This window comes from Bison bison, unplaced genomic scaffold (assembly GCF_000754665.1).
Source record: "Bison bison bison isolate TAMUID 2011002044 unplaced genomic scaffold, Bison_UMD1.0 scf7180017864329, whole genome shotgun sequence".
NCBI classification, from domain to species: domain Eukaryota; kingdom Metazoa; phylum Chordata; class Mammalia; order Artiodactyla; family Bovidae; genus Bison; species Bison bison.
The window spans coordinates 4,975,922-4,991,533 of record NW_011494901.1 but is presented as its reverse complement, the minus strand read 5'-3'; the positions used below and the strand labels follow the sequence as shown (position 1 = coordinate 4,991,533).

At 35.4% G+C, this 15,612-nt stretch overlaps 1 protein-coding gene across 2 annotated transcripts in view; it reads left to right on the top strand.

Annotated features, from left to right (window-relative positions):
- Positions 1 to 15,612, top strand: part of BDP1 (B double prime 1, subunit of RNA polymerase III transcription initiation factor IIIB) — an 86,218-nt gene that overhangs the window by 28,504 nt on the left and 42,102 nt on the right. For both annotated transcript variants that reach the window (XM_010853572.1, XM_010853571.1), the window contains exons 13-21: positions 832 to 991; positions 2,837 to 2,913; positions 3,759 to 3,954; positions 4,873 to 5,006; positions 7,650 to 9,942; positions 10,612 to 10,796; positions 11,246 to 11,468; positions 13,084 to 13,262; positions 14,179 to 14,386. In XM_010853572.1, coding sequence (XP_010851874.1) covers positions 832 to 991; positions 2,837 to 2,913; positions 3,759 to 3,954; positions 4,873 to 5,006; positions 7,650 to 9,942; positions 10,612 to 10,796; positions 11,246 to 11,468; positions 13,084 to 13,262; positions 14,179 to 14,386 — 3,655 coding nt within the window. The remainder of the gene's footprint in view (positions 1 to 831; positions 992 to 2,836; positions 2,914 to 3,758; positions 3,955 to 4,872; positions 5,007 to 7,649; positions 9,943 to 10,611; positions 10,797 to 11,245; positions 11,469 to 13,083; positions 13,263 to 14,178; positions 14,387 to 15,612) is intronic.

The window sequence follows — 15,612 nt, the reverse complement described above, 5'->3', positions numbered from 1 at the left end:
CTGGTGTCCTCTGCCGGCATTCAGAAGTTGTTTTGTGGAATTTACTCAACGTTTAAATGCTCTTTTGATGAATTTGTGGGGGAGAAAGTGTTTTCCCCATCCTACTCCTCCGCCATCTTGGCGCCTTCCCCCAGGTTAGTTTTTTAATAAGAGTTGTAAAACATGCCTTGGTTTGTAGTTTGTCTTACAACATATCTTTTGGCCATGTAAAAGCTTTTTATTTTTATATTGTCAGATTTCTCTCTCCTTCTTTTCTTTTTTTTTCCTTGTATGGCTCCTGATTTTTTAATCAAGTTTTAGAAAGGCTTATCCTATTTCAAATTTATAAAATAATTGATTCATGTTTTCTCTGTGGTTTCACTTAAATCTTTGATTCATTTGGAATATATTGCAAGTACAATGCAAGGGATGAAACTTATTTTATTTTATTCCCAGTATTACTAGTTTTCCCGTCACCATTTAATTGAATATTTATTAAAAAGATATATTACTTCTGTGTTCATTTCATTCTATTTTGAATTGCTAACTTTATTGTATACTAAAATCATATGTATTTTCAAGTTATCTCAGTTTTTTTTTGTTTCAGTTATCTGTTATTCATGTATTAGTACCACAGTATTTTAATTATCGATGCTGAGTATTGTAAATATCTGATAAAACAAATTAATAATCATTCATTGCTCTTCTTGTTCAGTTTTCTTTGCTACTTTTATTGTAAGTAAGCTTAAAAGAGTTCTTTTCTAGCGCTAAATGAATTTTTAAAGAATTTTCCAGAATTTCTTTTGAATATGTCTGCATGTTGGTAAAATTTGAAGGATGTTAATTTTCTAGGGAAACTGATCAAACAGAAACTGTTAAACCAATGACAAGAGGACGACTCCAGAGACCTAAACCCAATTTATCAAGGGCAGTTGGGAAGAAATCAGTTCTTTCACGAGGCAAAACAGATGCAGAGAACAAGAGTTTGCATAAAGAAACTCCTATTGAAAAGGTATGGAGTAAGAGGCATAATGGAAATTAAAATTATAAAACTTTTTTCCTAAGTAGTTGGGAATAAAAATATTTAACTTGTAATTGTAAAGTAAATGATAAAAAGCCAAGATATAAGAAATTCACACATTAATAAATTGTCTTACTGCTACTGCTGCTAAGTCGCTTCAGTTGTATCCAACTCTGTGCGACCCCATAGACGGCAGCCCACCAGGCTCCCCTGTCCCTGGGATTCTCCAGGCAAGAATACTGGAGTGGGTTGCCATTTCCTTCTCCAATGTATGAAAGTGAAAGTGAAGTCGTGCCCGACTCTCAGCAACCCCATGGACTGCAGCCCACCAGGCTCCTCCATCCATGGGATTTTCTATTTTCTTTAGAATATCTGATATATTTTGAACATCCTTAGTCGTGATAAAGCTATCTTCTGTTTACTTATATAAGATTTTATTAAAAGTATTTTTTAAACCAGCTATAGTGAAATTATACCCACAACTCTCTTTTCTAAACACAGATCTATTCCTTTGTCTTTCCTTTATAGATTTTCTCTTTTTATGAAAATAAACATTTCTGTATTTTTTAGTTATTACATATATTACATTTAAAACTTTTTTCTCTGAAACTATTAATTTATACTCTCTTGGGGGTTAGTTGATCTTTTTAATAGCTGCTTCAGATGAACATTATTATTACTTTACCTGCCATTTCTCTGATGTTTAGGTTGTTTCCATTTTTTTTTTTAACTCTATTAAATAAAAGCAGTTTTGTAAATAGCAAAGAATACATTTCTAGAGGTGGTAGGGATTACTGGGCCATAGTATTTAAAATGTATTTTTGGCTCTTGTTATGTATTATCAAACTGACAGTCAAAAAAAAAATGAATCTTAGGAACTCGCTGGCAGTCCAGTGGTTAGAACTCAGTGCTTTCACTGCCTGGCTCTGGATTCAATCCCAGGTCAGGGGATTAAGAACCCACAAGCCATGCAGCACCCCCCCCCAGCCCCCCAAAAAATCTATTTAAATTTCTGTAAGCATTATGAATGTTTGCTTCATTATATCTTTGCCAGTATTATATTATTAAAAATGTTTTATTTTTGCTAAAATAATTCTTTGAATTTTAGTCTGCTTTTTTCCTCTTACGTGAAATCTTTCCATACTTTGTGTAATGTAGTTATTATATTCTCGAAGATATTTTTAAATTCTAGAAAATTGGGAAAATACAGACTTATGTAAAAAATAAAATAGAAATTAATTGTTTAATTCACATGCAACCAACTGTTTTAGGATATATACTTCCAACTTTTTTTTTTACAAAGTTGAGTAGTATTGTTAATTCAGTTTTGTATACTTTGGTATTTTAACGTTTCATAAATTTTTTTTCACATCATTAAATGTCTTTTGAAAACATGATTTTTAGTGACTTCATAATTTCATAATATTCTATCAGTGAGTGTAACTAAATTTATTTAACCGTTTATTCATTGTTGGATATTTGTCAGTTTATAGTATTTGCTGTTTTGCATAGTGTTTCAGTGACCATCCTTGTACTTAAGTCTTTGTCTAAATATTTTCTTAGAGTAGCATCTAAGAAATGATATTACTGGGTCAAAGAATATGAACATTATTAAAGCTCTTGATAGATATTGGTAAGGATATATCAATTTGTGCTTCTATTAGTAATGTATGAGATTATATGTTTAAAATGTTCTCATCCGTGTTTATGATTTTAACAACTCTCTTCTAATAATTAGATAAGTACAAAAAAGATAAATTTTATTATTTTCCACTTATTTATTTATTATAAAGTTTTTATGTTAAGTAGATTAAATATAAAAACTTAAATTTGTAGAATCCCATGGAAAAGGATTGTATTTCTGGAATGGAGAATACAGAGAAAGGGAACCCAGAACCTGAGACTGTATCTAAGTAAGTATTTAGGAACTAGAATAAAAATAGTAACTCTTAGGAATGATTGTAATGGATTGTTTTCTACTTGCTAATGTCTGAATTTTATTTTCAGCTAGTGTAATTAAGTCCATTTTTAATTATATGGATTGTTGAAACATTTAATAATGTTATTTATGCTTGGTATTACAAGCATAATAAATACACTTAAATAAATTACGGTGTGGGTCCACTAGTTAACCAAATTTTGTTAGATACATTAATGGTTAAGATGTTTGATGATGGGTAATTTTATTTATAGCAAGGGGTTTCAAAAGGGCATATTTAGGGGAATTCCCTGGTAGTCCAGTGGTTCAGGCTCTGTGCTTCCCCTGCAGGTCACACATTCAGTCCCTGGTTGGGGATCTGAGATCCTACATGGCTGCTCGGTGTGACCAAAAAGAAAAAAACAACAGAATATTTAACACGGAGTGAGAATTATAATAGGTCTTGGTCCAATATAAACCTGAACCAGTGGATTCAGGACTGTATATTTATGCCATAATCTGTGTCTAGTGCCCTGAAGATGTATGTTACACAGTGCTATCCTGAGTGGGTAATAATATTCCATATTTGTCGGGTATAGATTTTTTCCAATTTTGTGGTGAAAATTTGATTTAAAAATTTTTTTTATAGTCATGCTTCTAGGACTGTGTCTGTTCTAGAGAGTTAAGGTATTAAGAGGTATGTGTATCTTTGCAGGTGTTCTTGACACTTGTGACTTATTTTGTATTTCCAAATGGTTTAAAATAAGTCTCTCTGTGATATATGAGTAATTATGTGACTTCAGAATAACCACTGATTTTATTCCTTTGTAATTACTCTAGTTTGAGTGAAAAAACTTGTGTGCAGGAAGATGATCAACCAAAGGCTTTCAGACCTGCACGACTAATGCGGGGCTTACTACAAAGGCCAAAACCAAATGTAGGTAAAGCTGCTGAAAGAAAAGAAACTGTTACATCACAGGAAAAACCTGGTGCCAGTATAGAAAAGAATGAAAACGAATCCTGTATCAACAGAGATGTAAGTATTCTGATGCCCTCCAGTGTTTTGTTAAACAAAACATAAGCCTCCTTTCATCTCCCGTTTTAAAACATCAATATTATACAATTATCTACACTGTTCTTTAAATTTAATGCCTGTATGTCATAGCCAGAAGCTTTGCTAATTGTGAAGTCACTTAGCTCTCAGCTCTGTGGATTTTAAGCATTTATATAATGAATCATCTGCTTTTACCTTATGCATGTTTGGACTTGCCTTCTTCCCCCATCACTCAGCAGGTATGATTACACTTCCCTTTTGAAGGGAATTACAGGATTATACTTCTCTTTCGAAAATATAGGTAGGTGTCTGAATTTTAACACTGATTTAAACAAATAGAATGTTAAAAGCTCCCTACTATAATATTCCTTCAACAAACATTATAAACTTTAGATATTTACATAATAACTGGTCTTTGTGATAAGAGTAAAAATTGGTACGGTTTGAGATTGGAATTTCTTTTGTAGTAATTCCCAAGGTCTATAATGTGATTTTAATAATCCGAAAGATTTAGAAAGACAGAACCCAAGGAATAATTTTAACAGATTACTTGCTTTCTGACTGGGAAGGAAAGAATAAGGGCTTTGAGATGAGATAAAAGGTGTGGCTTATGAAATTTTCTATATCTTAAGAAAAAACATTAAAAAGTGCCTCTTAGGAAATTCCCTGGTGATCCAGTGGTTAGGATTCTGTGCTTCTGCTGCTGGGGGCCTGGGTAAGATCTACTAGCTGTACAGCCCAGCCCAAAAAGAAAAGTGCCCCTTGAATATCATTTTACAGTTTTGAAATGTTTACCATTTTCCTTGTACTCAAATTGTACATAATGAGTGAAATCTTTTATAAATGGGTGTTTCATTCTAAGACCTAAAACTTTTTAAAAAATGTGTTTGTTTTATTAAGACTCCTGAACAGCTAGAAGATCAGTCATGTGAAAATTTTGAGTGTGAAGACATTGCATCACTATCTGAAAAAAAAGACAATTCCTTTCAAAATGTGCAGTCAGATGACCCCAAGGCTGTTAATGAATGTCTGAGGTAAGCATCATCTTATTGATGGTATAATATTTTAATTATATGTAAAGTTTTAGAAATCATCAAACATTTTTTAAAAACAATAGCAAATCAGATTGATTTGTTATCTGTTTATCAAGTTACATAGTTATTTGCAAACATACATTCACCTTTCAAGGCAGTTTATCTCACTGCCTTCATGTTGATTTCTCACTTATTGGTATTTTGATGAATTTTACCCATCACAAATTAGACCTTGAGTTATTAATAACATGCATAGTTACTAATATCACTTGACAAGCATATTAAATTATATGTCTATATCCAAATGTGAAAATCCTACTTACTTTAGTATTTGTTTCTTTAGGCTTAGATTGATCACACATATGTAGATCGTATATAATACTTATATATATAAATTGATACCTTTTTACAGCCAGAGTTCTCTGTATTTGTTATTTCCCCTTTGGAGGATACCAAACTAGATCGACAGAGCTATTAGTTAGCTTTAACATTTTTTTTCCTTTTGGGAATATTCAGTGCACAAAAGTAGTGAGAACAGAATAACAGATTCCTGTGTACCTACTATCGAGTTTCAGCAGTTATTCATATTTTACCAATCTTTGCATTCACAGTCTGGCCTATTGTATACTTTAAAGCTATATGAACCCATTTAAATACTACCTAACCTATGAGTCGGAGAAGGCAATGGCACCCCACTCCAGTACTCTTGCCTGGAAAATCCCATGGATGGAGGAGCCAGGTGGGCTGCAGTCCATGGGATCGATAAGAGTCAGACATGGCTGAGCGACTTCACTTTCACTTTCACTTTCATGCATTGGAGAAGGAAATGGCAAGTGTTCTTGCCTGGAGAATCCCAGGGACGGGGCAGCCTGGTGGGCTGCTGTCTATGGGGTCACACAGAGTCAGACACGACCTGAAGCGACTTAGCAGTAGCAGCAGTAGCAATAACCTATCAGTGAAAACTAAGTTTCCTGAACTACTCAAAAGGTCTCTGTTAGAAGACAAAAAAATTCCTTTATTCCTCTCTTCTTTCTCTCTTCCTTTGCTTCTTAACTTCCCTCTCTGTATCCTCTCCCTCTGCCCCCAACCTATTTCTCTGCTTTGCCGTAGAAATCCCGGGTAGAACCTTATACATACAACTGCATTGCTGCTGCTGTTTAGTTGCTAAGTTGTGCCTGACTCTGCTACTCCATGGACTGTAGCCCACCAGGCTTCTCTGTCCATGTGATTTCCCAGGCAAAAATACTGGAGTGGGTTGCCATTTTCTTCTCCGGGGATCTTCCTCACCCAGGAATTGAATCTGCGTCTCCTGCACTGGCAGGCGGATTCTTTACCACTGAGCCACCTGGGAAGGCTGTACAATTGCATTATTACATAACTCTGATACAAATATGAATTACAGCCTGACACTGTTGAAAAAAATCTAGGGACTGAAAAAAAGAGGAATATCCCTACAGGCAAATGCCCCAGGAAAGGGCAAAAATGTAGGTGAAGTGGAGACAGATTTGAAACTGGAAGAGAGATTTCCCCAAGGGAGAAGATACTGGAGTTTATTGATGCCACTGAGGAAGTAGATTTAGAAGAGACTGAAAGAAGAGAAATACCTACACCAGAAAAGGCCTAGGAGGTCAAAATATTAACCAGTCACTAGGTGGTTTTTCATTCAGTTGTATATTTTTATTGGCTTTACCACCAGTATGATGATAAAGTGCACAGCAGTGTGCTGCTGCTTTTTTGGAAAATAAGGTACTTGGAGTAGATAGTGATAGCATTCAGCAGACTGCACGATGTTGTTTATTTTCTCTTTTGTTTCATTCCCAGTTTATATTATGAAATCACAAGCTTTTAGAGAAATGACTGTATAGGAAATCTCAAATTGAATTGTTTTTAAAAAGTGAGGAGGGGTATACTTAGTTTTTAGTCATAAGACTGTATCTTATTCAAATTATACCTCCATCCAACTATTTGAGATCTTGGTTAATTCTGGCCATATAAATGAGTTCTTTAACTCTTATCCAGGCATGTGTCTGGATAAAGGATAGTAAGGGTGAAAAGGTAGAAATAGCAGATACAAATTGATTTAACTCCAAGTTGAGAATGGAAGAGTCTTTCTCAGTAGGTATTTGCCAACACTGATGTGGATGACAATTAGCGAGAGACTATTCAGGCCCAATTTGCTATTATTCTAATTGACCTAGGGATGCTGTGGTGACTCAGACAGTAAAGAATCCACCTGCGAAGCCCCTGGGTTCAATCCCTCGGTCAGAAAGATCCCCTGGAGAAGGGAATGGCTGCCCACTCCAGTCTTCTTGTCTGGAGAATTCCATGGACAGAGGAGTCTGGCGGGCTGTAGTCCATGGGGTTGCAAAGAGTTGTACACGACTGAGTGACTAACACACTTTCACTCATTGACCTTATTGATAGATTTAATTATTTTTAAAATTTACTGTAATTTCCAAGGATGGAGTTTTTTTTCTCTCCTTTAATTTTTAAATTTGGCCCAAAGAGTCCTGGTGCTCCATTAATTTTTTTTGTTAATTTGAGAGTTCCTGATTTTTCAGTAGTTATTTCTTAACGATCACATCTTCAATTGACAGGTTTAAAATTTGATTGTGTGTGTGTTTTCTTTCTTTTTTTTTTTAGTATTCAGGAGGATAATAGAGCAAATAAAGATGTTCGAATTCCAAAGACTCGATTTCAGAAACCAAAGCCAAATATAGGAAGGAGAACTGGAAGAAGAGGAATTTCCTCAAAGGAAGAGGTACCAAAGGAGGTAATTGCCTCTGAGGCGATGACAGCAGCTTTGAGAGAAACTGCAACACTGGAAACCTCACTAAGGGAGAAGGAACCTGTGGAGACTAATACTACTGAGGAAATGGAGTCAGATTTAAGAGAAATTGGAAGAAAAGACATCTCTTCCAGGGATATAATGCCAGAAACGAGTGATGTCACTGTGGAAATGGAGACTGATTTGAAAGAAACTGAAGAAAATGACATCTCTCCCAGGGAAAAAATGCCAGAAATAAGTGATGTCACTGTGGAAATGAAGACTGATTTGAAAGAAACTGAAAAAAATGACATCTCTCCCATGGAGAAGATACCAGAAATGATTGATGTCATTGCAGAAATGGAAACAGATTTGAAAGAAACTGGAAAAAACGACATCTGTCTCAGGGAGAAAATGCCAGAAATGAGTGATGTAACTGCAGAAATGGAGACAGATTTGAAAGAAACTGAAAAAAATGACATCTCTCCCAGGGAGAAAGTGCCAGAAATGAGTGATATCATTGCAGAAATGGAGACAGATTTGAAAGAAACCGGGAAAAATGACATCTCTCCCAGGGAGAAAATGCCAGAAACGAGTGATGTCATTGCAGAAATGGAGACAGATTTGAAAGAAACCAGAAAAAATGACATCTCTCCCAGGGAGAAAATGCCAGAAACGAGTGATGTCATTGCAGAAAGGGAGACAGATTTGAAAGAAGCCAGAAAAAATGACATCTCTCCCAGGGAGACAGTACCAGACATGATTAATGTCACTGCAGAAATGGGCACAGATTTGAAAGAAACCGGGAAAAATGACATTTCTCCCAGGGAGAAAATACCAGAAAAGATTGATGTCTCTGTGGAAATACAGACAGATTCGAAAGAAACTGGAAAAAATGACATTTCTCCCAGGGAGAAAATGCCAGAAATGAGTGATGTCACTGAGGAAATGTGGACAGATATGAAAGAAACAGAAAAAAATGACATCTCTTCCAGTGAGAAAATACCAGAAATGATTGATGTCACTGCGGAAATGGAGACAGACTTGAAGGAAACTGGAAAAAATGACAACTCTCCAAGGGAGAAAATACCAGAAACAAATGTTGTCAGTGTGGAAATGGAGACAGATTTGAAAGAAAATGGAAAAAATGACATCTCTCCCAGGGAGAAGATGCTAGAAATGAGTGATGTCACTGCAGAAATGGAGACAGATTTGAAAGAAACTGGAAAAAATGACATCTCTCCCAGGGAGAAAATACCAGAAATGATTGATGTTGCTGCAGAAATGGAGACAGATTTGAAAGAAACTGGAAAAGATGACATCTCTCCCATGGAGAAAATGCCAGAAACGAATGTTGTCACTGCAGAAATGGAGGCAGATTTGAAAGAAACTGGAAAAAATGACATCTCTCCCAGGGAGAAAATGCCAGAAATGAGTGATGTCACTGCAGAAATGGAGACAGATTTGAAAGAAACCAGAAGAGAGATTTTCCCAAGGGAGGAGATAACAGTGGTGACTGATGCCACTGAGGAAAGAAAGACAGATTTGGAAGAAACTGAAAGAAGAGAAATGTCCCTACAGGAAAATGCCCCAGAGGAAGTTGATACTATCGGGGAAGTAGAAACAGATTTGAAAAAAACTGAAAGAGAAATTTCCCCAAATGAGGAGATAACAGAGATGCCTGATGCTGCTGAGGAAGTAGAGACAGATCTAGAAGAAACTGATAGAAGAGAAATATCTACACAAGAAAATGCCTCAGAGGTCAAAACTGTAGGTGACGAAATGGAGATAGATTTGAAAGAAATTGGAATAGAAACTTCCCCAAGGGAAAAGGTATTAGTGGGGATCAGTGCCACAGGGGAAAGAGAGACTGATTTGGAAGAAACTGGGCAGAGAGACATTTTCCTGATGCGGAAAGCATCAGCAAAGGTGGCTGCCGTTGAGGAAATAGAGGCAGATTTGAAAGACACTGGAAAAGAAATTTCCTTGACGAAAAGCAGATCAGAAGAGATTGAGAAAAGCGTGGCAGATTTGGAAAACATAGAAGAAATAGACATTTCTCTAAGGGAAAAAGATCCAGAGGACACTGGGACCTCAAGTCAAGCTGAGGCAGATCCTTTGCAGACCAGTAGTGATGACTCCAGCACTGTGTCTTCACTGACTAATAGAGTATGTATTTTTCTGTCCTTTAAAAATATCTATGAATAGTTTTTTTTGGAGAAAAGTTATCAAAGTAATTCCAGGATTATTGGCCTTAAGTCCAATAACATAAAATCACTAAAATTTTTTAATTGTGGCAAAGTTACTGTTCTTAATGTCAATTTAAAGTTACTCTTAGATAAAAGGAGTATAGGAAATTGGACTGAATTTGTGCTAATGCTCGTATGAACATACAGTGAAATTGTTTCTTTTGACCGTACCTGTATCAGTTTTTCTCTTTATTTCCTGCCCCACCTCATTTCACTTTACTTTTAAAAGTTCCTTTTATTGAAAGTTTCCAGTTCATTGAAGTTGCAGATATTCTAACATTTTCTAGTTTTCTAACTTTTTTTGGATAGGTAATGGTGTTTCTAGTTTGGAAAAAACATAATGTACAATATATAGAAAGACTTTCCTAAATTCTCTGTTTCACCATTTGTAAATTAAATTTAATTTTATTTAAAAATGAAAAACCTCCAAACTTCTGTATTTTTAAAGACAATAGAATATGTAGGCTTTTGTTTGAAATGTATGACATGGCCAAGAAGTTGATTTCCGTTTTACCATAAGCTCTTTTCACATAGAAAAATCTGAATGAACTCTTTGGCCAACCCAGTATATGTGCCGATTTATTTCCAGGACTTGGGCAGGGAAGTGCTGTCCGTGGTTCATACATCTGTAGAAGAAAAAAATTCTGAAAAGGAAGTGTCAAATCAGTTGAGTCATTTGAACATTTCTTCGCAGTCTTCGGAACTTGATAAAGTAGAAGACCAGAGGATGCGACCTCCAAGTGTTCCAGAGCAGTTTTCAGATATTAATTTAAGGTACAAGTATATAGGTCTGTGTGCTTTTGAAGAGAAAGGTATAAAGTTAAATTTGCAGATTATGTTAAACTAAGGTTTTAAGACATACCATCTGTAGCACAGTGTTGAAAATTTTAAGCTGGTTTGGGGGAAAACTGGGAGAGGTTTGAGGTCATTTTGACAGTAGATTGTGAGAATCACCAAACATACAAAATTGTGTGCAACACATACTTTTAAGTCATTACAGGTGTGACAAACCTGTATTTTCTTTGTGCAAAGATACTATAATTCCTGGGTTTATTCCTGGATTGTACCACTCATGTTTTTCAGGATCTACCAAATAGTCTGATTTGTTTTCCTGTTAAGACTTAGAATTAAATATTTACTGCCAGTCTTTAAGGTTGTCCTAAGACTCCACTCCCACTGCCCCTTCATTTCATCCTAAAGCTTGATAATCCTTGTTCCAAAAGCAAATCTCTTCCTCAAGAACAGACGCCATGTGAAATTAAGCTGACACCTTTTGTGAGAAGTAGATTCAAAAGACCTAAACCAAACTTAGCAAGAGCAGCTTCAAAAAGAGAGACTACGAAAGCAGAAAAGCATGCACCTGGGAAGGAGGCGGAAGCTGATAAAACAGAGACGGTTGTGATACAGCAGAACTGTGAACAAATGAGTACTTTCCCTTCTCAACATGTGAGTATTATTTAAAATGGAGGTTTTCTGTCTTAGTTATTACAATTATTAAAGTAAAACATTTGGAGTGAAAGTTTGCAAATATTTTCTCATGTTATTTTAAAAATGTATTTGTTTGACTGCATTGGCTCTTAGTTGCAGCACGTGGGATTTTTGTGGGCTTCTCTTTAGTTACAGTGCATGGGCTTAGTTGCGCCAAGGCATACAAGGTCTTTGCTCCCTGATCAGGAATCAAATCTTGAGTTCCTTGCACTGGATGGTGGATTTGTAACAACTGGACCACCAGGGAAGTCCTTCTCACGTAATTTTTACTGTGTTCGATATTATTGTTGCTGAACTTAATGTACCTCATTATTCCACATGGTTTTTGTAAGAATCTCAAATCTCTGATGATGGACAAATATCAGGGGAAGGATTTTAAGAGGCCCCAGCTGTAGTTCAAGTTATTGAGCTACATTATGTGACCTAAAGTTCATTATGTGACCATAAGCCATATAATGCAGCCACTTTCTTCACAGGGAGATTGAGAATGACAATCCATCTTTATTTCACTCTGTTGTGAAAGTAAAATAAAAAGTTAAAAAGCTTGATATGAGTTAAAGGAGATGATTTTTATTTACTTGATTAACGTAGTCTATAAGAGATCAAGAAGTATGATACAGCATCAGAAACCTTGAAATGAAACGTTCACACTAATAAGTTGAGTGCTGTAAATGTACAAAGTACTTTTTTGAATTAAAGTTCTTTTACAGCTTAACTTAATTCTTACTATACTTGAATATTTGTGCTTTTTCCTCCTAATCTTATATTTAAAAAAGATAAATCATGGAAATACCCTGGCAGTCCAGTGGTTAGTATTCTGTGCTCTCACAGCTGAGGGTCTACGTTCAGTCTCTGGGGAACTAAAATTCCATAAGCTACATGGCATGGCCCCCTCCTCAACCCTCTAAATCACTTTATGTTGATTATTTTATCCAATTATAAAAATTTCAAATTAAAAAAAATCATCTAAAAAGTTAGTCCTTTATAATGTTCCATCTCTTCCTCCCAAGTTAATCCCAAGTAGCAATTTAAAATATGTCTATCTAAATTTTTCTGTATAGATACTTATTTATATAAATAATAGAATGTGTTGGTATTTTCATTGTTTTCCAAAAATAGCATTATATCTTATAATTTTTTTCATGTACAATATTGTGAACATCTTTTTGGATCAGTATATACAAGTTAAACTTCTTTTAAGTGACTGTATTATTACATTGTAAAGAAATTATAATTTATTTATTCAGTTGCCTACTGATTTGTCTTATTTCCAGTTTTTTTTTTTCTTTTTTGGGGAGCTAGCAGCAGCAGCAGCATTATATTGCTACAATAAATATCCTTGTTAAAAAAATAAATAAATAAATATCCTTGTTATAATTTATTAGATCCTTATTTGAGTGCTTTTATAAGATACATTTCTAGAAGTAGAATTGCTGGGAATTAAAATTATTGATTGATACTGCCTTATTGTCTGCAAAGACTATATCAATTTATTCTTCTAATCGTTTATAAAGTTCTTATTTCCCTATACTTTTACCAACCCTTGATGAAGTTTTTTTTATCTACCTTCTAGGATGTGGCTTCTCTAATGAAATCAAGAGAAAAAGACAAATTAGATCACGGTCCAGAGGAGACTGTGATATTACCATGTGTGCAGACCGAAAAGGACCTTTCACCTTTGAGTTCTTGTGAATCTAAAGAGGAGTCTCAGTCCACACAAGCCCAGGAAAAGGAATTACTTGTTTCTATGGGGTAAAAAGTGATAGTATTTTAAAAATCTAAAATAGAATCATTTCAAGTATTCACTTTTTTTAAGATGTGTTAGTGTAGTTTAAAAGTGAGTATCAAGAGTAGTTGGTTTATTTTTTATTCATGTGGCAGACTGCCTAAAATAGAAAATCAGTTTTACTTCAACACGTTTCAACACTTGCCTGCTTATATTCACTGTTAGCTGCTTAGAATCTTATGCAAAGCAATGAATTTTAAAAACATGTGTGTATAAGGTATGTATTGATTACCTCTTTAAAAATTTTAGTAAGGTACATATGGGCTTCACCAGTGGCTCTGGTAAAGAATCCACCTGCCAACAATGCAGGAGATGCGGATTTGATCCCTCAGTTGGGAAGATCCCCTGGAGAAGGAAATGGGCAGCCCACTCCAGTATTCTTGCCTGGAAAATGCCATGGACAGAGGAGTCTGGCGGGCTGCAGCCCATCAGGTCAGGGAAGAGACAGGACTTGGCGACTAAACAACAACAAAGATACATATAAAATTTGCTATCTAACCATTTTTAAGTGTATTGTCCAGGGCCATTAAGTACATCATCAGTACACCATCACCACCATTTATCTCCAGAACATTTTCTTCCCAAACTGAAACTCTATACCCAGTAAAGAGGAACTTCCCATTGCCCCTTTCTCCAGTCCCTGGCAGCCACCATCGTACTTTCTATTACTATGAATTTGGATATTGTAGGTAACCTCACTACCTTTTGAAAATTGAAATAACTTTTTTTTAATAAAATGAGTTATAATCAGAAAGTAATTTAATTTTCCTTTACTGTACAAAATGTTTTTATAGTTTTATTAGATTCAAATTTTATATTTTTACAGTAATTTTCATTTTTTACAATCAAGCTTTCTCTCTTTTCTCCTGTCCCCTTATCTAGGACTCATAATATAAACACTTTTGCACAAGGAATAAAGGAAAGGGTTATCCAAACTGCTCCACTAGTAAGGGGTCGACTTCAGAGACCCAGACCAAACTTAAGAAAGGCTGGCCAGAGACAAGTAATAGAAATTAGTGAAACCAAAGAAACAACTAAGGAAGAAAAGATGCTACAAAAAGATGAAACTGGAGAGAAATTCCTGACTGTGGTGAGTTATTGCTGTGTAATTAAATCAAGCCCTTTAATGCATATGAGAATATCAAATGGTAGCTCAGACTTGGCTTAGAATATAAGCACCTGATGTTTACTCTAGTTAATTAATACATAACATATTTACTTTTGTTTCAGATTTACTATTGTGGATTTTTTTTTTTTTTAATGAAAATAGATTCCCCCTCCCCCCCACTAACCTATTCATTACAAAAATGTTCAGAATGGGAGAAAATAATAGCAAATGAAGCAACTGACAAACAACTAATCTCAAAAATATACAAGCAACTCCTACAGCTCAACTCCAGAAAAATAAACGACCCAATCAAAAAATGGGCCAAAGAACTAAATAGACATTTCTCCAAAGAAGACATACAGATGGCTAACAAACACATGAAAAGATGCTCAACCTGACTATTATCAGAGAAATGCAAATCAAAACCACTATGAGGTACCATTTCACACCAGTCAGAATGGCTGCGATCCAAAAGTCTACAAATAGTAAATGCTGGAGAGGGTGTGGAGAAAAGGGAACCCTCTTACACTGTTGGTGGGAATGCAAACTAGTACAGCCACTATGGAGAACAGTGTGGAGATTCCTTAAAAAACTGGAAATAGAACTGCCTTATGATCCAGCAATCCCACTGCTGGGCATACACACTGAGGAAACCAGAAGGGAAAGAGACACGTGTACCCCAATGTTCATCGCAGCACTGTTTATAATAGCCAGGACATGGAAGCAACCTAGATGTCCATCAGCAGATGAATGGATAAGAAAGCTGTGGTACACAGTTATCAAGACAGTATGGTACTGGCACAAAGACAGAAATATTGATCAATGGAATAAAATAGAAAGCCCAGAGATAAATCCACGCACATATGGACACCTTATCTTTGACAAAGGAGGCAAGAATATACAATGGATTAAAGACAATCTCTTTAACAAGTGGTGCTGGGAAATCTGGTCAACCACTTGTAAAAGAATGAAACTGGACCACTTTCTAACACCATACACAAAAATAAACTCAAAATGGATTAAAGATCTAAACGTAAGACCAGAAACTATAAAACTCCTAGAGGAGAACATAGGCAAAACACTCTCCGACATACATCACAGCAGGATCCTCTATGACCCACCTCCCAGAATATTGGAAATAAAAGCAAAAAAATAAAACAAAAATGGGAACCTAAATAAAACCCTTAAAAAGCTTCTGCACATCAAAA